General features: G+C 37.3%; 2 protein-coding genes across 7 annotated transcripts in view; one reads left to right on the top strand and one right to left on the bottom strand.

The window, feature by feature from the left end:
- Nucleotides 1-12,283, bottom strand: part of matn4 (matrilin 4) — a 26,875-nt gene extending 14,592 nt beyond the window's left edge. For 4 of the 6 annotated variants that reach the window (XM_044122568.1, XM_044122567.1, XM_044122565.1 and 1 more), the window contains exons 1-5: nucleotides 12,003-12,282; nucleotides 2,222-2,371; nucleotides 981-1,156; nucleotides 660-818; nucleotides 112-343 (exon numbers count right to left, since the gene is read on the bottom strand). In XM_044122568.1, the coding sequence (XP_043978503.1) occupies nucleotides 112-343; nucleotides 660-818; nucleotides 981-1,156; nucleotides 2,222-2,297 (643 nt within the window). In that variant the 5' untranslated portion in view covers nucleotides 2,298-2,371; nucleotides 12,003-12,282. Of the gene's footprint in view, nucleotides 1-111; nucleotides 344-659; nucleotides 819-980; nucleotides 1,157-2,221; nucleotides 2,372-12,002 lie in introns of all 6 variants that reach the window. The other 2 variants (XM_044122566.1, XM_044122570.1) reach the window with 2 other exon arrangements.
- Nucleotides 8,121-27,090, top strand: rbpjl (recombination signal binding protein for immunoglobulin kappa J region-like). Its single transcript, XM_044122571.1, has 13 exons — nucleotides 8,121-8,254; nucleotides 8,650-8,736; nucleotides 11,908-12,055; nucleotides 14,321-14,455; nucleotides 15,027-15,097; nucleotides 15,224-15,339; nucleotides 16,403-16,580; nucleotides 17,310-17,447; nucleotides 18,728-18,840; nucleotides 21,375-21,515; nucleotides 21,626-21,781; nucleotides 22,895-22,998; nucleotides 24,035-27,090. The coding sequence occupies exons 2-13, from the start codon at nucleotides 8,700-8,702 to the stop codon at nucleotides 24,333-24,335; spliced, it is 1,638 nt and encodes a 545-aa protein (XP_043978506.1). The 5' UTR covers nucleotides 8,121-8,254; nucleotides 8,650-8,699; the 3' UTR covers nucleotides 24,336-27,090.
- Nucleotides 27,091-27,641: the final 551 nt, after the last annotated feature.

A 27,641-nucleotide genomic window follows, 5' to 3' on the forward strand; every position in this document is an offset into this window, starting at 1 on the left:
TGAAATAATAGGAAAAGATCAAGTATCGAACCTAACTTGGTCAGGAGCAGTTTAAAGAACATTTTCTTGAAACTTCATATTTGTGCAATGGTTTTTGTTCAGCAATATTACCACAGAGCTTGTCCTGGAACTGCAGTCCAAACTGGTAGATAAGGTCAAACCTCTCCACCAAGAAGACATGGTCTTCGAAGGGCGGGGAGGCCATGGCTCTTAGTGATGTCATATCGGCTCTGGCCACTCCCACTGCATAGATCTCAATGCCTTTTTCTCTGGCCTCAGCCGCCACCTCCGCCACACGGTCCTGAGGACGTCCATCCGTCACAATCACTGCCACGTTGGGAACCTAACAAGAAAGAAAATTATTAGCTTGCTACCAGTGTATTAACTATTAGTAAGCTCTCTTTTGCTAAAAGCATGTTCCCTTACATCAAAGATACTATATTGCTAAATTTAGATAACATTTTTATGCCTTCCATACCAAAAATATTGATGAACCCCCCAATATTTTGTAAAAAAATTAAGATTTCTAGTACTTTATTTATTATTTGCCTGATAAATTCAATTTTTGGACTTCATTTGTATCAGTTGTGAATATCTTCAACCAACTCATCCTGTCAAATAAATAGGAACAAATTGACTCCAGACAGCAGTTTGCACACCTTTGGCCTATCTCCCTGTCCGGGACTGAAAGCTTCATTCATCAAGTATCTGATGGCGAGGCCTGTCATGGTGCCCTGAGCCAGTGGAACGATCTCATTGATGGCTTTCACCATGTTTTCCAGGTTGCTGTGTGTCTTGAGGGAGAACTCACTGCGGACCTGAGCACAAAGAAGGTGACTTTTGACAGCAACATAAGCAAACTGTTCATAGTTTCCACAATTCATCTTGAGAAAATCTACAAATTAAATAAACTACCAAAGAAAATTGTTGTACACTATGAAAAATTAACTGGAAATGGTTTGGATGACTGCAAAAAGTACCTGGCTGGAGTACTGAACAACTCCCACTCTTGTGGTGTCTAGTCCAATGTCCAGTGTGTTCAGAATGTCGATCAAGAACTTTCTCATTGTCTCAAACTCATGTGGTCTTACGCTGCGGGAGCTGTCGATGAGGAAGACTAGATCTACCGGGCCAGACTTACATTTCTGATTAGGACCTGAGACATGGGTCACAAGAAAACACTCTTAAGAATAAAACAAATGACTAACCAATGTCTTGAACTTGAAAGCAGGAAATATGTGAATACTCTTAATTTATGTGAGCACCTGCAAAGTTTGACCTTTGATCTCCAGAGTCACTCTCCTGCCCACTTCAGCTGGCCAGCTTGATTTTATGAGCAATAGGGCTTCGATATTAAGAAAACAAATAACCACACTATAATAGTTGAAAGTTATTATAGAAAGTTACAATGAGAATACTGTAATTAACTCATATTTTCCTCACATCGATATTGGATTTCCATTTTCAGCAACAATTTGTCTCAAACTGTTTAAATAGATATAACATATTGATTTGATTTGTGATTTGTAATAAGACTCTTAAGGTTGTTACTGTTTGCAACACCAATAATTTATTATAAGACATATTTGCAAACTAATATTTGCTCCACACTGTTAGAGTCAGGTTTTATGAAACAATAGATTATTTTCAGACCAGGCAGCATTGGGAAGCTCACTTAATACTTTAAAAACCTAACCTAACCAATGGCTCTAGCTTTCACTTGGCATCTGTTTTCATCTTTCATATTTGACTCACTTTCATGTTGCAACATCATCATGGTTCAAACACACTGCAGCCATGAATGAGTTTTTGATGAGCCTGTGTTTTCGTAGCAGATTTATAATCTGAAATGGGACTGTTTGATTAATGTACATCCAGAGTTTCAGCCCAGGAGCTGAGCTTAAACTGGAAATAAAAACCAGAGACACACCGTGATCAGTGTAAGAAGGCATGTGGGACTCATAGAATCCTTCTTTAGTTTCAAACAGACGTGAGCAATGAAAAAGTGTTTAAGCAGTGATTCTATTGTCTGGCCATGAACATGAAGTGAATAGCAGATGGAATATGAATTGACTTTAAAAGTCCTTTTAATGTAAATCATGAGTCCTATTAAGATTATTTGTTCCCGCTGTGAGTAACAAAATTGTCAAAAAATTAAAGATGACATTCAGCTGATGTTTACAACCTAATATTTTCTCCTAGTAAAGGCAGACAGACTGACCTGATTTTGGTCTGGCGGTGGTGAAGATGGCAAGAGTCAGAAAAATGAAGACACTCAGTTTTCTGAGGTTTCCCATCTTCACTCTGAAGGTCACAATTTTGCAGAAAGTTCACCCACAGCTGCAGCTGGTTCCACTGGAGAAGGACCAAACTGTAAAGATGAGAGTTGGTGGGTCAGTCATAGGTAAAGCAGACAGACAGACAGACAGACACATGAGCCAAAGTTTAAGGTGCATCTTAAGCAGTCATTGTGAAATGTCAAAGAAACTTTTAAAGGTTCAGGCCAAAAATGCCTGAATTGATGATCTAGGTTAAATGCAATGACAATGTTCGCAGTACTTTCTACTTTAAGGAGATTACTACAACAACAACTACTACTTCTACTACTACTACTACTTCTACTACTGCTAATACTATTTAACTTCAATTTTGGGTGTGTTAAGCTGGAACTACCCCCTTAAAACCATAAAGACTGATAAAGACAGTCAACGTCAGAATAAAATCAATCTATCATTCATCTCAGGAAATACATTATTTTTTTCTAAGCTTATTTCTCAGTTTGCAAATAGTCAATGACAAATAATAACCACAAAGAGCTTAGAAACAAACTCTTTTTAAAAAGATACAAGGCCAAAGGCAGTATTTTAGAGTAGCACTAAAAATGAGATGTGATAGTTTTCCAGATTTACTGATGTTTGTTGTACTCACAGAAACACACAAACATGCGTGCAAACAGAAGAGTTAAAAGCTGATGAGTACAATAGACATTACTCTTTAAGATAAAAGTGCCAGCCTAATTTCTAGATGGGCTGCTGCCTAAAACTAATAATCACCTGAACAATAGACAGAGTACACCCTGGGCAGATCAGGGTTCATCATGGAGAAACATGACACATTATATAGAGCCATGCACAGACACTCACACCTAAAAACAATTAACATTGGCCAGTCAACCAAACATACATGCTCTGAAATGTGGGATAAGGCCAGAGAAATCATAGAAGATCCAGAACATTTCTCACACACTTGAATTTTATTCTTTCAGTAGTATTACCAACAAATTCACCCTTTAGCTCAGCACGTTTATTAAATCTCTGCCCCAAACTTTAATTTGCAACATCTACTTATATTTTTATAGAACTCATTTTGTTTTTGCCAAATTCTTGATAAAACAGCTCGATTTACCGATTGTTCTGTATAACCAGTGTGCCTATCATAAAAATATGCTTACACATTTAAAAAGCACTTTATTTCCTTGACTGATTATCATGCAGCGATGCACTATTTGAAGATATTATACTGTTCTGCCTCATTTCATTTGTTGGTGCTGACCACAGTGATTAGTGAGGAAAAAAGATCCCTGCAGAATTCCCCCCTTTGTGTTCCTAATGGCTCTGGCAGGCTTGTGTTGCAATGGAATATTCCAGTCCTTCCCTATCATAAACCACTTGGCTGGAAACACCTGGTGAAGGTGCACAGCAGTTCCTGCTAATAGAAGGCTGTGGAGGAACACACACAAGTGCCTGACCTGCCTGTGTGTCTGTCAGTAACCCTGTAGGCTATCAGCTCGGCAGCAAAGGGGTAACGATAATGTCTGGAATGTGTTTATGTTCATGGAACCTTGTCAACTCAAACAAGCAGCATGAAAGCCACCTCTCTGTTTTTAGAGACCTTCCTGTGGGAGTTAATCTCTTTCAGACTGGTAGACAGAAACTGGAGTCATCCTGAGCTCAGATCAGAGTCATGAGTCAACAGATGTAGCCGAGCACAAAGGAACTTTTCACTGCTTTTTGTCTCGTCTTTCTCTGAAGCATCTGTTCTTTCTCTCTGTGCCTACTTTCTCTCTCCTCCTTCAGTCTTGTCATTATTTTTTTATTTTTACAGGAGCATCTCTGTGGTTAATGGAAGGCCAGCCAAACATCTGGAGTACATTCCTTATGCTCTTAAATATATGTTGCAACAGATCTAGGTCAATGGCTGCATCTTCTATAAAAGGAAGACAGAATTAAATTTTAAAGACAGAAAACATAAAAGTTTTTTTAAAACACAAACACTTACACAAAATTGCCCTTTTGATTCACCCCTTGTAAAACTGAAACACTATTATAGAGATGATGTCATAGCATCTGCAGCATTGATGATACATATTACAGTTTCTGTTTTCTTGACAAAAAAGGCCTTAGTAACATTGAATATGTTGAACATGCTTCCTTCTAACGACACTGAAAAACAGTACAAAAACAATTTCTCTACCAACACCCTTTTTGCTCAAAATAACTGGGATCCTGAAGCTGAGGGTTGAGGACATAATACTGTTCATGATATAATTATGATATTGATTCAACAGCCACACCAATACAACAAGTGCTAGTGTTGTTTCTTGTGAACTAGCAGTTCCCAAAAACATCCACTATGTGGCAACCTTGTTAAGCTCAACATAAAATCAGCAGGCATCAGCAGGCAGGGTGCTTGTGAACAGCTAATCTTAACAAATGGAGCTAGAAGCTAATTGGACCACAGTTGGGTTAATAGTCAAAGGAGAAAAAAAAATCTGCAGCAGGATGAATGTGAATGTGCAAGAAATAAAAAAAAATCCCAAAAATTACTAACACCTGTCTTCCTGCTTCTTGTTAAGTTTACAATATGAAAAAACATAAATAAATGAATAGTCTCTGGTTTCTCTCTAAGTGAAACTTTTGTTCAAACATTATTTTGCATGTAATCAAGATAGGCTGCAAACTGTAATGCTGTAGATGTTAGAAATGCTGCCCCATAGCAAGAAGTTCCTGGGCGGGTGAGAGGGAAGGAGAAAGCAGAGAGGGAGTAGCGAGAGCGCAATGGATGGATGGATGGATGGAAAGTTAGCTTGTGACTTTGTGAAATTAATAGACACTAGTTATTCTGCTAGAATAAACAACAGGAACCAGAAATAATATTAGGAAAAAAAGCTCATATTTTATGCTGTATTATATTTATCAAATAAGCCACTAATGAGACGGCTTGAGACCTGAGGCTGTCTAACCATAAATTTTGTGTGTGTGTTAAACAAAGACTCCTCAGTCTAACTTTCCCCTTACCCACCACCCCCACTCCTCCTTTTGAGTCGTCCTCTCAAAGTCACCGTTCAGTCACCACACAATGACCCACTACAATCCTACTGCTGCTGCTCAGCACCACTGACACTTAAGCACAAACATCTCCATTGCCTCCCACAGGCCAGCACATGTTCTATAAGTATCCATAAAGAAGATCATTCAGCCCAGAGAAACATATTTTCTCTTTAAATGTCTTATTAACTGGCCAGTGATGAAAGCTGCAAACAGTGTTGACAGTCAGTTATCAGTGCGGCTTTTACTGAGATCCTATTTCCTTTCATTAACATTTTGCATAAATCACAACTGTTTGCCTCCTTACGTTCTTCAAAAATATAGCAGGTTGTGTGATTACTGAACATTTGAAAGTTGAAATAAACTGAAAAGAAAAATGTACTTTGAGTTTAAAATCAAAGCAAACAGCAGTTAAATGTTTGTGAGCCAGTTTGATGCCACATACTGCAGCGCCAACCAGCCATTACGTTTATAGATCTGCTTCTGAAGAATAGCTGGGGCCCAAGTTGGCATTGGTATATGCTGGCATGCAAGTGAGATTACAACAGATGAAACATAAACTGTAATTTTTACATTTTGGCAGTAAAAACACAATGTTCTCTTTGTACCAGTCTATTTGCTCTTAAATACATGGAGCGGTACAAGTTTGGCTTTGAAATATTTATTTTTATGTTTTTTTAGGCTTTTCCATTTCGTTAATAAATGTGTCAAACTTCTGTGTATGTACAGAGCAGAACTGTTTTAGATTACTTGCCAGAGATGGTTAAACTTTTCAGCAAACTCTTTTGGAGTTAAGGACTCTGCTGACCTCTGAAAAGTATATTGTATATTTTTGTCTTACTGATAAGACTGTTGATGTCTAGACCAAATCTTGGTATAATTATGCATGTGCTAACACTGTTCTCTGTTATGCACATTGTAGATAGACTTTGTTAGAAAATACGCTCATATACAGAAGAGGCGAATGACTCTGAAACTGGTATCTAATTGTCTTAGCCTCTGAAATTAAAGGGCTATTGCGCAGTACAGTTTTGCTGTTCTATTGTTTTCATATGTATTGATTATTTGATGCATGGCTCTGGTACATAATTTTTATATATTTAGGCTGACTAATAAATATTCTACACTGATGAGAAATTCTTTTTACTAGTATGACAGTGGCTCAGGAAGTAAGGGACCATACTGATGTAGTTTGATGTCCACTCAAACTATACAACCACTGCATGAAACAAACTCTGAGCTAACCTCAACCTCAGTTTGAGGCGCTTGCAAAATAAGTTGTACAAACAAGATGTTCAAGCTGCTTCATGTCCGATGTAACTGGAGATCTGGGTTGTAACTTACTCTTTTTCTGGCATGCTTTACAGACTGTTGATTTAGAGGTGAATTATTAATCTAACAGTAATTCAGAGGAGCACATTTAACACTTTTCTGTTATTTATATGAGACCTTTACCTAAATGTAAAGTCTTGCACCTTTTGTCTTTAAATCTGAGGTGTTTCTCTGGTATTTCTTTACACAAATAAAGTAAAACACTTTTACAGATAACTCTACAGATGGATTAGGATTGCAGTAAATAATGCAAGTGCGCTTTTTTACACAAACACTGTTACTTTGAGTTCAAATTGTTGCTAACCAAAAAAAATAATAAAAGCTTCATGTGTGTTACCTCTGTCAATATAAGTAGTATGGAAGACCTCCTGCAGAGAGTGTTGTTTCAAATCCATAAGGATGGTTTTATATTTTCGTCCTGCTGGCATGTCCACATTCACATTTGGTTGTTAAACTAAAAGTACCCTATTAAATAGCAACCTTTAAGCAGGTATTAAGTCAACTTCATATTAAATGCACATTCTTGTATTAAATATATATTTTTTATAGATCTGGAGTAATATCTTATTTTAAATGTCATATTTTCATTATCCGTAAACAGAAAAGTATCACAACTAAGAACTAAATGCTTAAACATAAGTCTATGCATAATTAATTATATGTATTTCATTTGGTGAAATCGGTTCCTGAAAATAATGAATTAACTTTCTAATAATATAATTGTAATTCTAATTTCAACCTGCAGATATGAATTAGACTGTGCTATAACTTGGTACAGCATAATCAAATGGGGACATTTAGGTTTGAGCTCCACACTGTTCCTTTTTAAACAAAGTTTTTTATTGTTATTTTATCTTTAAATGGATCTGTATGTAGAAAAGTAAAAATAAAGAATGTTACAGAGTGGGATAGAAAGATTAGCTTCAGGATAGACTTTTCTTGTTTTCCCATCTACGGCCAAGATAAGCAACTTTTTTTGTACCTATTTCTTTCCTGTTTGTTTGATATTTTTCCATTCAAAAACTTTTAAAAGCAACACTTTTCCTCAGTATAAAACAATTACTTTCTCACAATAAAATGCCTAAAACTCATGTATTGTACTTTAGACTGGCTTAGTAACTATAAAAAACAGAATATTCTATTTGTGAAAAATATAGTCCTCAAATATGTTGTGTGTTAAAGAGAAAGGTGTGTGTGAGAAAGAAGCAGTTCAGGAACAGGTGATTATCTCTTTAGGTATACAGACTGAACCACACACACACACACCACACACTTCTTACACACTGAAACGAGATAATACGCTCATAATGCAGAGCAAACAGAAATACACTCTCACATTTGTTTTCCATCAAAGCTCCTGTTACTGTAGAATGAACTAAGATACCATCACATGGATCAGTTCATGGTCAGATGGACATTTGCAGAAATTAATTAATGCAGTTCTTCACACAGTGAGTATGGAATGTCGCTGCAGTGTTTGAGAATTCTGGAATTAGAAGAAATTAATCTTTGGTACTAGAAACTTTTTCACTTTAAATCAAAAGAATAGCTCTTGAACCAAGAAGTGGAAGAACATCCTTCCTCCTCACCTGACAGTAAGAGTCATGACCTGATTTTGCTTGGCTGCAAATGAATGCAAAGAATGATATGCATTATCTTTGGATGGACACTTTCTTTTTTTCCTTTTAATAATTACAGAGGATGTGTGTTTTGTACTTATAGAAGGATTAATAAATATTAGATTTCAGCAGACCATCAAACTGGAACCTAAAGCTAAGTTAAGTCAACAGCTGCTTGAGTCAAATTACAAAGCCGTTTGACCCAGTGTAGCACAAAGGAGGCATTCTTTTTCTGCCAGAATAAAACTTGGCCTGGCATACATTTGCCTGTCCTACTAAATATTGATATTTATGACTCATGGTCATCTCATGGTCAACTGGGTCTGTACAGTTGGACTTGAAGATTTTCCACACAACCTTTGTCAACACAGAGAGACCATGAACCTGAAGTACACCCAATCCTAAATGAGCAAAGGCTGTCATGGATAAAGTGGACATCACAGATGATAACAGACAAGGTGAGTAAAAGTTGATTTTGACCCTCTGTCAGACTCATTTGTGGGAAAAAGCCAGTGGATAAGTGCCTGAGTTTGTGTCTATACTTTTGTTTTGGTTTAAAGCTCTGCAGAGTAGGATGTAATGGCATCAAGTGGCAACGGATTATAACTTATCAAAGCTACCCAGACATAGCCCTGCAACGCCAACTAGCAGAAATTATATTGAACTATTAAAATAATCCTAAAAGATATTGCTAATGGCTTGTATAGCAAAAGAGAAAATATCAGAAGTAACTTGTGCATTATGTTTCTTTACTGTGTTTTCGTTTCATTATTTTCTTCTACAAAATAACTCAAGATCAGTCAGATTGTATGGAAGACAACTTTCCTTTTGTAATTTCTCAATTAGATGTAGGTATAGACTTAGACTGGGGCATTATGCTTCACTAAAGTACTCTTACAAATGTCTGAGCCTTCACAGAACAGATGTTCCTAATCTAGAATTAAATTATCAGCTGTTGTCTGATTCTTGGATGAACTCCACACAATCATTGCTTCAATTTTCTTCAGAGCCTTTATGCAAATCTTTGTGTTTGTTTATCAGATAAAATGTCTATAGAATGCATAGATGCTAATAGCTGCATTGTGACCAAATGTGGAAGAATTAGAGGGGCATGAATACACCTGGAAGGCACAGCATGTAATTTGCATATTAACATCTAACATACAATTATAAATTCATGCCATAATTATTTTTCCTTCATCTTTCATTCTCAAAGCAAAAGTTTCTTGAAGTTAATCATCCAATACATACACTTTATCACCTGTATCACCATTAAGACAGTCACCTGGTACCCATTCTTGACTTACTTACATTTAATTTGGCATAAACAGGAATATTAAACGCAAGTTCACAGGAAAACCTCTGCGACAGCATATGTTGATGCATGGAAATGATTTATATTTTTCTCAAAAGCAGTTATAATGCATTGCATACACTTAAAAAAGAGCAAATATAGAAAGTTGTAAGCAAAATTAAACTCAGATAGAAACTAAAATAACCACAAAGACTAAACAACACTGATGCTGCAATGTTGAATTTATATAGCCAGCTGTCAAAAAAATTATGCACAATGGACTTTCAAGATGTTGCAGTTGCAACAGGGGAATGTATAATACTTTTTGCATATTTGACAGTTTCAAGCTTGTCATATTGGACATTTCTCTTAAACTATTTGCTTTAAGAGTGTTTTTCCTTTTAACTCTTAGACCTTAGAGGTTAAGCAGATACCAAAAGCCACAAATAAGTGTTCGATGGACAGGAGTGACACACTTTCTTTATCTTGAAATAATTACCACATTCAATAAGTCTAAGCTTGCTCAAAAATCACGTTATTCCTTTCCAGATATCACCAGAAGCCCATAAGTCATTGTACATAAGTCTAAAAATTGTCCAATAAGTACTAAACTCTTTGGACAATGAGTCCATCAAAGTGCTTCCTGCCACTAATACCCGTCACCTCAAAAAACATGCAAACTCCCCTGCAGAACAGTAGTAGCCCAATTACATATCTAAAAATATAAGAATATAATAATGATGGTTAAGATATAAAATTATTTTAAATGTAGGACCAGGTGCTGTAGATTGCATGCATTTATAAGTGAGCAATTAATCTTAACTTCTATTTTATGGTCTTGTGAGTTGATGTCTGAAGAACAACTCTGACATTATTCACCCTTGTTTGCCCACTGAGTATGATGTAAGATGATCCTCCCTTAAGGGGAGCGGAAATTAAAGCAGGAGTAAAAAGGGTCAGATGTGGAAAAGAGAGGAACGGCATGTACAGATGAGGTAAAAAAAAAAATTTAAGAGTTATACTGTATATATATATAAAATATAATTTCTCTGTAAATTTGACAGACAGTTTGGAGCTGAGATGAAAAAGGAAAGCAAAGAAGTAGACCATGTGTCCATACACACTGATGCAGAAAGATATTCTGATGTAATTGTGGGTAGAACTGTAGACAGGCTCCCAGTCATTGGACCATCTTTTTAGTGATTTAGGATTTGAGTGACAGCTGGAGCGCATGCACAGATGAACACACTGCACTTCTTGTTAGTGGCATTAGATTGAAAGCAGATGTTGACTCTGCTACTGTTAGCAGTTTTGTTGACTGCCTGACTGTTTTACTGGAGCTCTACCAGCTCACCCATCTCACTGAAATACCTGCTGAGCTCTTGTAGATCTACCTCAGCCAGAATTCATACATTAAATGTAGTTGTGTTCAGCACCTTGTTTGAACCTATAAGAGGTTTCAATATCCAAAAGCAAAAAGGTTAAGATTTAAAATTCCCATCCAAGTCATGTTTGGTTTGATAAAAGAAATAGTTTCTGATAGCATAATAGAGCATCTGATAGCAAAGCCCAACAGTTAATATTGACTATGCTTTAGTTAGAGGTTAGAAATAAGGAGTAAAGTGGTTTGACAACCAATTTTACATTTTGTTCATTCTCATTTCCAAAGTATCTAGTTGATGCAGAAATATATATTAAACTGCCTCAATTGCTTTTAATAGTCAACATAATCTTGGATCAAATGACCCTTCATCTGTCTATGTGGCTGTAGACTCAGTTTCACTTTGATGTATAACTCATTTCTTTCTGCTTAGACAGGTTCAGTCTGTCTTTCTGACCACCACCTTCATGCTGCCTGTACACAGCGTCACCTCCAGGCAACCAGTGGGAACCTTGAGCATTGCACTCACTCGCATTCATTCATTCAAACACAAACTTTTAAATCCCACAGCGGCATCGTTATCCACTTTCAAAATTTTGAAAAGTATAAAACATCTGTCAGCTTTTTACTCCTTAGAGCAAAACATTTACACCAGCATCATTTTACAAAAAATAAAATAAAATAATAGATTTGTTAACTTTATTTATTTGTCCTCAGATCGAAACATAAACATTTTAAACACGTATAAAGTTCTTGGTAAAAACAAAAACAGACCAAACAAAACGCAATAACCATTTCAGCTACAATTGGTAGCTTCTGAAAGGATTTATACTTTTTAAGATGCACAAGATTTTCTCCTTATGCAAAAACCGTTGGTAAATGATACTAAAATGGTCTTAAGATGTCCCCCGTTTTTCGACAGATTATAAGCACAAATCTCTCTCGGTCTATCAGAAACGTCCATGCAACAGGCGATATTCTCCCATACAGACTCCGCACTGCTCCCCACCTTCCCTCTTCCCCCGGATCCGACAAATCGGCTGTCTCACCTGGGGACGCTGATGCCAGGACACGACGCACCGCGGACCGACGGCTGGGACAGGTAAGCCAGTTAGCACCGAGGTTCTTCACCTCCGGCACAAAAACCAACTTGCACACAACAAAACGGTTAACCGGGTCAGAGGCCGTAAGGTCGCGGTTCAGAGTATCCCAAACTTTTGTCAGAGGAACCCTTGCCGTGCCGTGGGGAATGAGCGCTTGGACGTGAAAATGCGCTCGAGGTCTAACCTCTCATTTAGGAACTGGTGGAATGAAGGAGTTGAGTTGAGGTATTAGGATGCCAGGAGAAAATTAGGGGAGGGGGAGACCGCACCCCCTGCTAAAATCTGAAAATCAGTGAGAGCTGAGGAGAGTTTGGAGCAGAGGTGATCCAGTACCCCAATCGTTTTGGATATTTAATCTTTCCTGTCCTCAGACAGAGCAATAAATGTAAACTTTTGTACTTTCTTACATTTTATTGCATATATCCAATTTTTTTGTCATCTCAGGTCAGACACTGGTCAGGTTCTGGTGCTTGTTTTGGAGGAGCATTATGGTTCTACAATCTGAAACTGTCCAATTGAATAGCCCTAACATCAGTTGAGTCGTGCATGCTTGTATCACTAAAACACTTGACTAGAGCAACAAGTGCAGCAGAATATTTTACTTTTTGGAGGTAGTAGGTCGTTCTCTCCCTCCCTTACCCACTTTGTCCTCAGCCCATTCAGTGTTTCTCCTGTGACATACCAGAAGGTCTGAGCCCCTAACTTACTGTTCTTTGACCTTTTGAAGAGGTGACTGTCACCTTGGTGACTGACCACACAAATAGCTACATCCACGCAGGTTTAAACAGGGTGAATAGGATCGCCCTCAAACATGGGCAAAATGTTGGTTATGGCTCAGAGAGCAAACATGTAAAGCAGACAGCTCAGATTTACATCTGTCTGCTGGAATAGGGGGAAAGGAACATTTGATTTCTTGTCTTTGTTTTCCTTCCCTCTCTCTCCTTATGAAAGTCGGGTTGACACACATTGAACATGTAAATGTTTTTCTGCTGAGGTCTTGCTCTGTTTCCTTTTCTGTGTTAACATTTTCAGAAAACTTTGTTCAATATTCTGAGTTATTGTTTTTGGTCACATAAATGCAACAAAAATAAATTGCAGGACACTGGCTTTTTGTTTATATAAATATTTCATATTCTATTCTGTCAGCAATAAAAATATATATACATATTTCTTTCTATGTTAGTTTTTAAGATTGTCAAGACTTCTGTCTTGAGGGATAGAAGTCGCATCTACAAATCAATAGTCATACAATTCAAATCTGTCTTACCAATCCTTCCCTAAAATCTGCCTTCCTTCTCTCCTCTTTTTGTGTTGACAGATTTCATTATGAGTAACATTCCAGAGTACCGGCCTCTGGGACTTTACTTTGCTTCTGCCTCCTTATTACTTTGTTGCAGTGGAGAGAAAACACAATAAATGTGACAGCAGCCTAACAGAACAATTTGACCCTTAGTTACGGCTCAACTGATATACTTGAAAATCAGTTGGGCAGAAAATCCACTAACTAAACAGAAAATTACTGAACAAATAGAAACCCTAACATCAATTTAAACTTCTTATTCCTATTAACACACCTGAGTTAATGTGCAGAGCCATTTTAACTACAGATGGAGATAGTAGATGATAATGAAGAAAGAGTTTTTTTATTTAAGCTGGGTTAAGAAGAAGAGTGATGGTCAGTAAGTGGTCGGTGAGAGTACTGCTCTCACTGAGCAGCACTCCGCTCAGTCAGATGATTTACCGGTTTTGTAGATCTGAAAGAAGGATATAATCTGTGGTACTACTTAAGGAAGTCAAGCAAGATAGGGAAGTATGTGAGGGCAGAGAAGAATGGTGGGGAGACGTGTGGTAAGCTTGGTAGATGGAAGAGGTGGGGGTGGGTCACCTTTGTGTCAAGCTTTGTGTGTTAAATAGAACAAACAATGCTGAATCATGTGGAAATCTGAAGGAACATAGGACTAAACTGAACATTTTAGTGCAACTTTGTTTATGCAATGTTTTGAAATTCAATTCAGTTTTCACATTTTATTAATCCAAATTCATGCCAAGAAGACAAAAAAAGACTTTAAAAAGCAAAATAGTTTGACTGGGTTCAACTAGGTTTTCCGACATTAAAGTACTTTATTTGCTTCAAAATATTTGAAAGCAACATGTTTGCTATGCTGCTCCACCATGGCCAACTAATATAAAAAACTGAAAGAGATAGATATACAAATAATACACTCTGTGGCTGCATATTCCTGACATCATTGTCATCCAATTAGGAGACTTGACCCAGGCTTTCAAGACTGTCATCTTCTGGGTGGAGCGAGAGAGGCAATACGGGAACCTCATGCAGACCAGAGCGTCATCATCCTGCACGCCAAGGTTGCTCAGAAGTCTTATGGCAACGAGAAAAGGTCTGCTAATGTGTTTCTGGAACTGAAAAAGCATTCTGTAATGCAAAAGATAACAGAAATAAAATATACAACAATGTGGCTACCGTAATTTCCGGACTATAGAGCGCACCTGATTATAAGCCGCACCCCCTACATTTTTAAAAGAAACACATTTTTGTACATACATAAGCCGCACCGGTGTATAAGCCGCATGTGCCTACATTGAAACATGAGATATTTACAAAGAAAGATGGTACACAGAAAGTGTTTTTAAAGTTTTAATAATATGCCGTAGCTTTTCTTTCTGAACAGCAGCAATATAGCAAAACAGCACTAACAGGGCTGGTTTAAATAAAACGGATCTGCTAATATATATATATATATATATATATATATATATATATATATATATATATATATATATATATATATATATATATATATATCTGACCCAATATAGAAATATATATATATATATATATATATAGATTTACAACCTAAGAAAAAGTTCAGTACAGTTATTAAAATGTGCAGAAAAGTGAACAAACTGCTTGTATATTTATACTGATGTACACTTCCACATCTCCATCAGGTTTTTCTGCCCTCCACCTTGTGTTTATATCAGCGGTCATGGATGGAAAGTCATGCAGGATCATTTGAAAGGTGACATGACAAAACCATTTAAATTAAGATATCAAATCATCCTCTTCGATCTACATTATTTCTTCTTCTGTCTGACTTCCTACCACCCCATCATTTCCTATTTTTCTCTCACTACTTGTCCTGCAGCAGGAGGTTATGGGGACTCAGTTTATCGGATATGTGGTTACATGTGTCTGGACAGCTCCAGTCAGTCACAAGCAGACGCATTCAAACTGCTCTTTGATGAGCAACCAGACTCAAGGGTGAGAAAGCTATGATCCTATGTTTTGCACAAATGTGGTGTTAGAATTCACATTTGTTTCCAAATACTTTTTTGCCACCAATATTATCTGACTTCAACCATAAAAATATTTTTTTTTCATTTCTATTGGCTCTAGTGGCCTTTATTTGGTATTGAAAAGGATTTTCAGATAATAAGGAATTTTGGTTAGCTTCAAGAACGTTTATTTAGAAATTACAGGGCATGCTCATGGTTTTTTGGGCCGTTTCATACGTTGGTTTGGGAGATACTATGTGAATCTCCTTGATCCAGTCACCATGTTCTTAGGAGGAGCAAATGCATTTTCATACTGACCCTGGGGACAGTTGTCCAGATCTTTACTCCTCCAGAATCACAGAGTGATTCATGGGAGCTTGGCTGTCTGGTCTACATGTGTTTTGTGAATCTGGAGAAAGTTTACAACGCAGTTCCCCGAGGGTCAAAGGTCATGACCTCCTGTGTGTCCTGGAGCAATTTGCAGTAGAGTGTAAAATGGGCAAGTGTCCATTACCTCAACCCTGAAGTCATAGGTTGCTGTTTGGAGATTAGACTCCACCTCAAAGGGAGAAGTTCAAGTATCTCGATGTTTTGTTCATAAGTGGTAAGGTGTAGAGCAGTGTTACACAACCCCGCTGTCTTGCATAGGTTTTTCCCCATACACCTAAGTTGAATTAAAAGGTGATAAAGAAGATTCAACAGAAGTTAATGGCTTGCTGAGGAGGTATCAAAGTCATTTGAATCAGGTAATCTTTGAGCAGCCGTAGCATTTGCTAGAGGGATCATAAAACCCTTCTGGGAACTGTTTGGGATCCTCCAGAATGAGCTGGAGACGGCATCTGGGTGCCCAGATAGATGCATGGGTAATTACAGCAGCATACAGTTCCCTGAGAAAAAAAAAACAAAGCTGTACTTCTGCTTTTGTTTTTCTGGTATAGAGATAATTGAATATTTTCTCTAAATATAGTGTGAGACAGAATTATCCCAGTAAGTTCTAGTTTATGTTTCTGTTTTTTTCATTTTGACACTGACTGTCTTTGTTTCTGCAGCAGTTGTTTGCTTGTGCAAAGTCCCTCTTCATCTCCGACCAGGACAAGAGGAAGCATTTTTGCCTGCTGCTGCGACTTTTTTTAGGCAACAGACAGGAAGTTGGATCCTTCCAAAGCAGGATGATCAAAGTGATCTCCAAACCTTCCCAGAAGAGACAGTCCATGAAGAATGTTGACTGTGAGTCACACTTTTCAATCCAGGAAATCCATCTGTTTTTATTTACTTTACTTTTACCACAAAGCAAACTAAATTTCTAACATTAGAATCATGTACAAATTGTACAATGAATAACAAAATATTAAGGTAGAAAGGGAGACAAGAAAATCAATATAAAGAAAAGAATTAGCCTGAATTAAAGTTAATGAATTTAGAATGTATTTTTCTGGATATACATCTCTTAAATACCCACATCAGTGTAAAATTGTGAAACAAATCGGAGGCTAATTTGCTTAAAAGTTTGACCCTCTTAAGTAGTCAAATCTGGATCTTTTGGTGAACCAGTGTAGTTATAAGTGTACCGTTGGGGCAGTTAGCATTTTTTATGGGGCAGACTACACATTTAGTTTGGCATTACAGCACAATGTATGGCTTCATTTTGTGTTGCTTAACCAGTGAGACAAATTTTACTGAAATGATGAATGCACCAACACATACAAGTCTACATTTTTTTATTGAAATAAAAAAATATATATTAAGATTCATAATATGCAGACTCTTTCAAGCGTGACCTGAACTTTAATTATTAAGCAGTATTTTAGTGCACAATCATCATGATGGTCTGTTCATTACAGCTGAAGATGGGAACGATGAATGAAATATCAAAATGTACACTCTTACTCATTACAGAAAGACCTGATGTATGAATAAGTGTAGTGTGTCTTACAGTGTGCCTTTATGTATTTCCAGTGTGTATATCCTCCTGCTCCAAAGTGGCTTTGTTCAACCGTTTACGCTCACAGACGGTCAGCACTCGTTACCTCTCGGTGGACAGAGGAGCTTTCATAGCCAGTGCCAGACAGTGGACAGCCTTCACCATCACCATGGGTAAATGTATGCAAGTGTGTGTCCCTGCTTGTGTGCTACCTGTAAAGTGTTTTCGAAGGTTTTTGTGTTCAGACGTGATCGTCCGTCTTTTATTCTGCCAAAATCTCAGTGGAGTCAGATCATTTTCTAACTAAGAACTAAGTCGTGACTTCAACAAGGAGATATTTTATATTGAATATTGCATGTTCTAATAAGTATGTCCAATCCTTTAAAATTTTACATGATTAGGACATGCAAAAAATTCTCAGGTTCTCATTAATCAATCTCTCTACAGTATCCAGGGTCAAATGCTATCTTCTGTTTAGCACCAGTTTGCTGTAAAACTGAGGACTAGAGACATTAATGTCCATGGAAGAAGGTTGATATACTCCATAATGTACTCTAACAGTGTGTTACAGGTGCTCAGCATCACAGATCCTCCACCATACCCAACATTGTGTTAGAGATGCTTTCACATCTTCAAACATGGAATGTTTGTTAGGAGTAATCCACATGTTTAAGTTTTTGATATCAAGACAGAATATTTTTTTTCTTCAGAATTCCTCCAACGCAGCAAGACTTTATGTAATTACCATCAAATGGTTGCAAAAACCAATTCTTTGCAGCAGTTCTCTAAGTGAAATTTGAACATTGTTTTCTCACCAATACAAGAGCCTTGACCATGCCTGGTGACAAGGTAAACACAGGTCATTGTAATTTTTGTGCTTTTTGTATGATTTTTGTAAGGGTTGCCAATAAATGTGGATGGTGAAATATGCATCCAATAGTTCAACAGAAACATAATCAAAATTAAAAAAAAAAACAACTAAATAAAGATTGGATATGGTAAAGTGCCAAAATATATGTTCATCTCCACAAAAATGTTGACTCATGAGGTCTAACAGCAAATATCTCTTTGATAGCATCAAACTTTTACCTTCAGTTATCAGACAGCTCACCTCATAATTCAGCCACCCTGCGTTAATAAAGACGCTGTATGTGTAACCAGGTATTCATCAGCATTTTCCCCCTCACAAATGCGCTGGAGCCCACCAAAAGGTCAGGGAGGTTATTTATGTAGCACGGTGCTTCGTGAGCACAGACCTCCCACAGCCAAAACCTCAGCCTCAAGTGGTCATCCATCAGCGTGCCTCACACCATCTCCACATCACTCCTACTGTCTGTCTTCACAAAAAATACATTACTGTATGGAAATTAAATATGTTTAATAAGAAAAGATTTATTCACATGGTGGAAACATTTCTATGAATATCACACAAAGTTCTTGTGTGTGTTTGTAGTGGATGACCAGCATGCTGACCAGGGTGGGATTGTGCTGAGTGAAGGCTTCATCTGTTATGGTTCTGTGGTCCAGTTCATTTGCACTGAGTCAGGAGTTGCCCTGCCACCCATGGTAAGACACGCACCCACATACACGCACAAACACCCATTCAAGCACACGTGCAAATTTAGGACATGGACCTCAGATTTGCTGTCATGCCTTGTACTGAACAGTGTGAATACGCTTCATCAAAAGGTTTCTGAATTATTAAATTACAAAATAGCTACATCAGAGATTTGTAGCTATCTTTGATTAATTTAAAATATTAAATTAATACCAGCAGCATTTTGAAGTGACATGAAGAAAACAGCTGAAGTAACCAAAATGTCAGGTGTGAGGTGGTTGTGTGCAGTGCAGTGGACATGAATAAGTTAATGTTTGGGATTATAGTTTTGTCATAACCTCATTGTTGTTAAGGGTACAAAAACATCATTAATGTCAGCTTCATGTTGTGTTTAGAAACAACATGAATGTAGCATGTAATCTGAAACACAGGTTCAGTAAATTTTGGTCAGATTTTTTATTCTTTAAATACAAATATGCCAACATGATCATATTTTTAATATCCTTATTTAGCTCAAATTTTAATCAAAATGAACAGGGAAAAAATTTGTCTGTTGAGAGTTTCCACCAAAATATTAACCCCAAAGTATTATAAGTAGCAATTATGACTAATCAGTAGTTTGGGAAAATTTGAAGAGATAATCTCACTCTGTTTTTGTCCTTGTTCTATAATTGAAGAGCATTTAAAATAGCTCCTATCCCTTCATCCTAACATAATATCAACTCTGACCCTTAGGTGGTTATGTGAACATTTAGTTCCAGAAATGTTCTCCATTTTCTCCCAACATCCAATTTATTCCATACTTAAATAAATGTCTGAGCAGAGACCCTCATTTTTCGCTGAACAGACCTTTTTCTCACAGCCCTTGAGCTGCTGACACAACACAGTCTGCTGTGGGTCTTGTGAAAGTCGGTTAAATTATACCCTCATGCTACACCTCTATATGTTATTGTAGTCGATTCCTATTACTGCACAGTTTGTTTAAAGTTAGAGAAATTTTGCCTGCTAAGTTGTTAGCGTGACAAGATTGTTGGCTCTGATTTCTTTAGTGGTTTGCTCCCAGATGTCTAAGGTTGGATGTATGGACCATAAAGTTCAACCAGATCAGCAAACTTAATTATTAAAACAACATTTTTAAAATTTTGTAAGTTGTGTAGTAAGAGAGGATTTAATTATAGGCTGTTAATATTTACAACCTAGACCTAAAACATGAAATTACCAATTTGAATTGACTGAAATATTTTTATTAATTGACTGGACTGATCTTGAGATTGTTATTAGCCTCCTTAATAAATATTGATTGTTCATATTAATATGCATACATACATTGTAACTGGTCAAAATGATTAAATCAAGCAATGTGTTCGCTACTCAGCAACATCAACAACTACAGATGAGAAAGAACAGAGAGGGATGGATGAGACATACAGCTGATAGAATTACAGATGGGCTTATGTGGTTTAGTAGTTTCCTGGACATATTGACCAATCAAAGTGCTTTTATATAAGAGCTACACTTACAAGCCACCCTCATCACAATGCAGGTCGATAGACTGCTTGCTCAGCAAAACATTATCCTGCATCAGGGGAAGAAGTTGGCGCCAAGCTTATAAATTTTCAATTGCGATGCAACTATTATTCTCAGGAAGCCACTCTGCAGAGCTGTGCAACAACACTTTCTCTTTGCTCTTGCCATCTGCATGTTTGTCCTCTTGATATTCATTATTGCCAGGAAATTCAAACCGTTATACAAAAGGAAACATTTCTGAACAGCCATTAATATTCCAAAACATTAACATTTTTAAACCTCATAAAACAGTCTGGGCCTTTTTGTGAGAAGTTACTTGATATAAAAATTGTTTGTTTGTTTTTTTACTTTGAAAAGAGACATTGTTTGCTAGTGAGCACATTTTTTAACTAAATGATAGCATTATGTAGCCAACATGGGTGAATGGCAGAGTAAAAGGCAGCTTAACCGGCTGCCTTTGTGATTATGCTTTGATTTTATTTTGCCTAAACTACAAGGATAATATGGGATCCACAGGCACCTCTCAGCTGTGCCTGTCAACTGTGACAAGAGCAAAAACACTGCACAGTCTGCTGTAATTCATTTACAGCAGACTGTCATACCAGAACAGTGATATTGAGTTATTTCCATTAAGCCAGGCTGTCTGGGGTTTCCATGACTTAAATTGATTAAATTATTGTAAGATGTCCAGAATAAAATAAGTTAGTTTGCTTTCAGGTTGAGTATTACTTTTTTTTTTAATAGTCCAGGGTATGCAGGCCCTATCCTGCCTAACATGAGTTATAGGACGGCCCTCTGCCCAGCTGTGAACTGGTGAAAGTTTACTGCATGTAAATGTTTGAATAAAACTTTGATGGACCACTAAAAAGTTAAGTGAGGAGTTTTTAGTAAAATCTCAGCTTGTTCCTTTAGTTTACTAAACTAGTTTCCACAGAGATTAGATTATTTAATTTTTTTTCTGCAGAAATTATCTTTGAGGGTCTGAAAACATTCCTGAGCTTTTCGATCCCTTCAGGTTATCCGGAAGGTCAACAAGCAGCACGCCATCTTAGACGTGGACGAACCCGTTTCTCAGCTACACAAGTGTGCCTTTCATTTCAGAGATAATCCCAACGCTTATCTGTGCTTATTGAATGATACCATCATACAATACCAGGTAAAACATCACCTCACTCTATTTTCCTTTCTTTCTATGCTCCATCTACATTATCTTACATTTTTTTCATTATCTTCTTCTGACATCTCCTCCACCTTTACTCTGATGAGGCTCCGGTCAGCATCAGAGATTCCAGCAGGGTGGTGCTAAACGATGGATCCTGCTGGACCATCATTGGTGTGGAAGTGGTTGAATTCACCTTTAATCAGGGTTTGACTTGCATTCAGACTCCAGTCAGTCCTTTTCCTGTTATTAATGGGTTAGAGGTGAGTTTGTCAGAACGTGACTTCTTAAAAAATATTGTGGAGTTCTTTTCCATAGATTTTCTTAAGTCAGTTTCACCTTATCTAGCTACATCAATCAATCAATCAATCAAACTTTATTTGTATAGCACATTTCAGCAGCAAGGCATTTCAAAGTGCTTTACATCAAATCAAACACAAAATACAATGCAACATAGAATCAACAATAAAAACACAACATCAATAAATTTGCAATTGATTACGTTTCGAATACAACTCTAAACAGGTGGGTTTTTAGTTGAGATTTAAAGGAAGTCAGTGTTTCAGCTGTTTTACAGTTTTCTGGAAGTTTGTTCCAGATTTTTGGTGCATAGATGCTAAATGCCGCTTCTCCTCGTTTGGTTCTGGTTCTGGGGATGCAGAGCAGACCAGAACCAGAAGACCTGAGAGTTCTGGAAGGTTGATACAACAGCAGCAGATCTTTAATGTATTGTGGTGCTAAACCATTCAGTGATTTATAAACTAACAACAGTATTTTAAAGTCTATTCTTTGAGCTACAGGGAGCCAGTGGAGGGACTTTAAAACTGGTGTTATGTGCTCTATCTTCCTGGTTTTAGTGAGAACACGAGCAGCAGCATTCTGGATCAGCTGCAGCTGTTTAATTGATTTGTTGGACAGACCTGTGAAGACGCCGTTACAATAATCAATACGACTGAAGATAAACGCATGGATGAGTTTCTCTAGATCTGGCTGAGACATTAGTCCTTTAATCCTGGAAATGTTCTTCAGGTGATAGAAGGCCGTCTTTGTGACTGTCTTTACGTGGCTCTGAAGGTTCAGGTCAGAGTCCATCACTACTCCCAGGTTTCTGGCCTGATCGCTGGTTTTCAGTTGTAATAACTGAAGCTGTGCACTGACTCTAGATCGTTCCTCTTTAGGTCCAAAAATAATAACTTCAGTTTTGTTTTTGTTCAGCTGGAGAAAGTTTTGGCACATCCACACATTTACATGTTGACACTACACACATCAGCATTATTTAAATGGATTAATCTGCAGTTCTATTTAGCCTAATATAAAAGGGAACAAAATATCTCAGATAAAAACATATTCTTCATTATTTCTGGTTGCTTTTGAAGGTGAATGGTGGAGGACATGTTGCCATGCTGGAGATCCACGGAGAAAACTTCAGCCCTCACCTTAAGATGTTGTTTGGGAACAGAGAAGCTGAGACGATGTTCAAGTGAGTTCAATAAGGGGAAATCCAGATTATGATAGGAGGGAGGTAAACAGAGAAATACTGGGTAAACTTTAAAATGGGGCAAGTCAGTAAAGCTGTAAAAAGATATTGTTAAAAGATAAGTAATTGCAGATTAAAAAAGACGTATGCAAAAAGTCATATTGGAAACAAGCAGTCATCTATTTTACATGACCAGAAGTGTAAAGAAGCTTTAATACAGTAGGCATCACATGGAGTAGCTCAGCTCAGCCTACGCGGAGAGTCCTCCACTTAACTCTTCCATGGGAGCTTTTAATTTACAGGATGGTTCTGTAGAAATTGGACAGCCATCAATTCTTTTACTGAGTCTCACATAGGATGAAAGCAGTTTCTCTGACGCAAGAACTAGCCTCAGATCCCACACCTGAAGAGCTGGGAAGTCATACTTTAGGGACCCTGGTGGAAGACAGCTCACCACAACTTTCTGCCAGAAATCCTCTCAGCAGCTTGGCCATATCTAGGAAAGCCTTGTTTGAATAACTTAGCCTTCCACAAAGTGCTGTTTGTATGAAAGGCTGTAGCCAGACAGCAACATGACCTTTCATAACCACATAGCCCCAAAGTGTAATTTCACTTTAAATGACAAATGACTATTTCTTTGGTTTTGTTTATTTTACACTACTCTTGTCTCTTCATTTTGTCTGAACCAATTAGAGAAAATGTTTAACCTACCAGGAGACAACATTGTGTAAATTATGGAAGGTTTTTAAATGGTTTTGCTTTTTACCGATTTTTTACATGCATTTATCCATAATGACAATACAAAGTCCTGACTGTATTTTATTTGTCATTTGAGCTGTAACACAACTTTAAATAGAAATATTATACACCATCTTACTTATTACCTGACATTTAGTGACCCTATCTACCGCTTGTGAAAATATACAAGTAACATCAAGTTAAATAACAAATGTGAAGTTATTAAGCATGTCTACATTTATTCTCTTGCTTTTATTCTCATAAGTCTTACTCCTCTGTTTCTGTACTCTTCTCTCTTTAGGTCTCCCAAATCTCTGCTTTGCGTTATTCCTGATGTTTCAGTTTATAGTGACAGCTGGCACTGCTTTCGTCGCATTATCACTCTTCCTTTGTCGCTCATCAGAACTGACGGCCTCATTTACCGTACATCCTATAGCTTCACCTACACCCCGGAGCTCCACCTGGCTGCATCCTCCCGAGGAGCAGCCGGAGGCAGAGAGGGAAGGGCAGATGGAGGCCAGGAGGACGGGGAGGACATCCTGTTAGAGACAATTCATCAAGAGTTCACCAGAACTAATTTTCACCTCTTCATGCAGAGTTAACCAGCTTGTTTACAGTCCTCAGCTGAATTGAATATTATGAAACAAAGAAATGAGGCCTGCAGTCTGGTCCAAATACATGAAATCACTCATTGTATTTTTTTGTAGACTTCTTTGTTCTTGCAGAAATACATTTCACACAGGGGTGTCCAATGAAGGGTTTAAAGAAATAGTAATTATTTGTTAACATGGCTCTTTCAGTGGGTTTGTTCATGTTGCAATTGTTGAATCCAAAGGAAATATTTGGATTCAACCTTTTCTGCCATGCAGCAGGAAGTTCGTCTCTGTATTGAAGACAGAGAGAAAACACTGATTTTCTGTGGCTATCAGAAAGACACATCTCTGTATGTCTAATATAATATTATACTGTTTATTGAAGAAGAAAATATATCTTGCAACGAAAGACCTACTGACTGCTCTGTGAGAGGATGTATTTTCTGAAGGGACAGACTGGGCTGGCTGCAGGGAGAATAAACTGCTTCCTATTTGATCCATTTAGAAACAGCTTTTAACTTCAGTTTCTGTGAAATGAAGGAAGCAAGAGTATAATCTGAGGATGTACTTTTTTATGTTTGCATGCTAGTTTGTGACCCAGTTGTCATAATTTAAAGGCATGTAAGACAAATATGGTTCAGTTTTAAGCAACGAGGTTAGCAATAATCACCATCAGATACTGAGAAAGAGAGTTAGGAAGCTAAACAAAAATCTGATCAAATCTCACAAATAATATGTGCATATAATTTATAAGGTGAATATTTAGATGGGTTGGGCAAAGCATGGGGTCTTTCTCCAGACCTCTGCCTCCAGAGGTCAGAGGGTGAGAGGCACGGTGTACAAAGTTGACACGTTGCCAATCTGTCACAAGGACAGTGACTCACATTAAAGAAACATTTTAATACAGAAGTGCACCAAATAAACCTGCTTAAAGGTTAAGAACCTTTAAGCAGGTCTTCTCAAGGTTCTTTTTATCTGACAAGACAGCCTTATGAGAACATATTCTAATTTATTGAAAATTAAATTCCGAGGAAACCAGAGTACCCAGAGAGCAACTTTTCACAGAACTGCCAGGAGTTCAACACAGGGCCCTGTTGGTTCGAGGCAACAGTATTTACAACCAAAGATCAGCTGAAAATTAACTGATCAAACTGCCTCTAACAAAAGGCAGATGCAACAAATTGCAATCGTTTGTTTTTACCTATAGTGGCATTTTGGTTCTTAGTGGAATTGGATAAGGAGAAAACTTAGTTCAGACTCCACACAAAACGACCCCTGAGAGATCTGAACCAGAGACCTTCTAGGTGTTGGCCAAGAGTGCTGACTGTGCTGCAGCAGCGTTGACAGCCCGACTGACCCAAGTGTTACTTTGAGAAATTTGTGCCTCTTGCAGAGGTTCTGTTATGAAAGACAACAGTGCCATGTCACCAATGCTGCTAATGTTATTACTGCCTCTTTGATTTATCCAGCTCATATCTGATTAGATACTTACATTTTGGCTCTGGACTGTTGTTGGTTGAGTTCATAGTCACTCATTATTTAGTTCTGATCTGTATAATCAGTTTTGTGCTTATGAATTTTCTAGCTGTTAGTTTTTAGACTTCTGACTGACTAAACAGTGCAATAATTGGTGGAATAAGGCTTTGTCATCAATATATCTACAGTATATCACAACTTTGCATCTTTATGTAGCTATTTGTATCTCTATTATACATACATCTAATATTATGCATTTAAGCTTTGGTCACTGCTATGCAGCTTCATCTTTAACAGCACTTTATTCTCTTTGTGCTACCCATTTTACAGGAACCTAATATTTGTGCAGGGATCAACATTGACCAGCCCAGAACTAAACTTGAGACAACACACTAGAATAATTACTTTAGATTACCAATGATTGTTCAAAAGCTTTCTTTACAAACTTTGTGAACAGATAATTCAAGCTGCTCAGGTAGCCATGTTTTCATGAGTTTAAGGATTATTTCTGTGGCTTTGCATCTGGAATTGCCTCTGATCTTCTGCTGTGCTGCACATTAGACAGAAATGTTGGAAGCAGAATAAAGCGACGACAGATATCTTTTGGATCGCATCCCATTTGTTTCCACTGCTCCACAATATTAGCCCTTGGCAATGTTAGGTTCTCAGTCCTTTTTGTTAATCTAGTTAATCAAAGTGTCAGTTTTCAGCAAAACTCAAACACCAGCAAAGCTTACTTTGCTCAGGCTTTTTTATTCCCTAAAAAGGTATTTTGATCAAGTCTGTGGTGAAGCAAGCAATTAAAAAGCCCTTTTGTTCCTTCCAGAGGTCTTAAGATGACCTCCCACACGGCTCGCCACTAAATTCTTTTTTGCATATCCTGGATGCTAATTGTTTTTACTGTAACACGGCATCTCAACAGTTGATATGTTGTCCAACAATGTTCTTTCATCACGCAGATCAGTTGTTGCCAGACTGATTGCAATCAAAACATCCAAGTCGTTTGATTTATTTTTAATAAAGCCTGACTTTTGTTTTCTGCCCATATAAATACCTAGTTTTATTTCATCAGAGTCACTTACAGACTTTGAATTTACTGAGTTTAGTTGTTTGTTTGTTTGTTTCTTATGAAGTGTAGTTTTGTGAACAATCATTTCCTTACCAGCAACAAAATGTTTGGTTAATCAGGGAGTGGTTTTATGAAGGAAGTTAAAGTAAGAACTTCTCAAAACAGAAACTTCTCAACAGAAAGCCTCTACAATCTAAAATAAATGAAACTCAAAACTTTGTAAGTAGTTTGGGTGAATCTTTTAATGACTGTTTACACTTTGTTACATTTGCATGAGATTCTCCCGATTATCTTGTCATTAATTTCTCAACAAAACACTGTGAGACACATTTGATGTATTGTTCAGTCCCTGTTGTTCTGCAGTTCTGGCAACATTTTTGAAAGCTCACATCAAGGCCAACAGGGAAATTATGAATCCTTATCGGGATATCAAAGGAGCTCATTTTTGGTTTAAATTGCAGACATGTTTTTGGTAAAATGAGGGGTAGAAAAGAGGCTTTGTTGTATCTGGTATTACATGACACATTCTTGTTGGCTGTTTCAGCCCAATTTGATTTTGTCCAGATAAAAGGTTATGTACAGTAGCTTGGCAATCTGTACATTTTTAGTAATATTTTAGAAACATATTTTCTAAAGTATGTTTTCATGTCTGGAAAAATGTCCTGCTGCTCTTGGCAGTGCATCATTGTGACAATATGGGGCAGACATGTTTAATGTTGGCCTACGAAATTACTACAAATGGCACAAAAAGAGTAAAAAACAGAATAACT

Source organism: Gambusia affinis, linkage group LG07 (genome assembly GCF_019740435.1).
Source record: "Gambusia affinis linkage group LG07, SWU_Gaff_1.0, whole genome shotgun sequence".
NCBI classification, from domain to species: domain Eukaryota; kingdom Metazoa; phylum Chordata; class Actinopteri; order Cyprinodontiformes; family Poeciliidae; genus Gambusia; species Gambusia affinis.

Excerpts from the sequence above, each read along its gene's own strand:
- rbpjl (XM_044122571.1), top strand. The coding sequence starts at position 8,700 with ATGGATAAAGTGGACATCACAGATGATAACAGACAAG. Across the intron at positions 17,448-18,727 it reads AGCCTTCACCATCACCATGG|TGGATGACCAGCATGCTGAC; the intron begins GTAAATGTATGC and ends GTGTGTTTGTAG. Across the intron at positions 18,841-21,374 it reads GAGTTGCCCTGCCACCCATG|GTTATCCGGAAGGTCAACAA; the intron begins GTAAGACACGCA and ends CGATCCCTTCAG.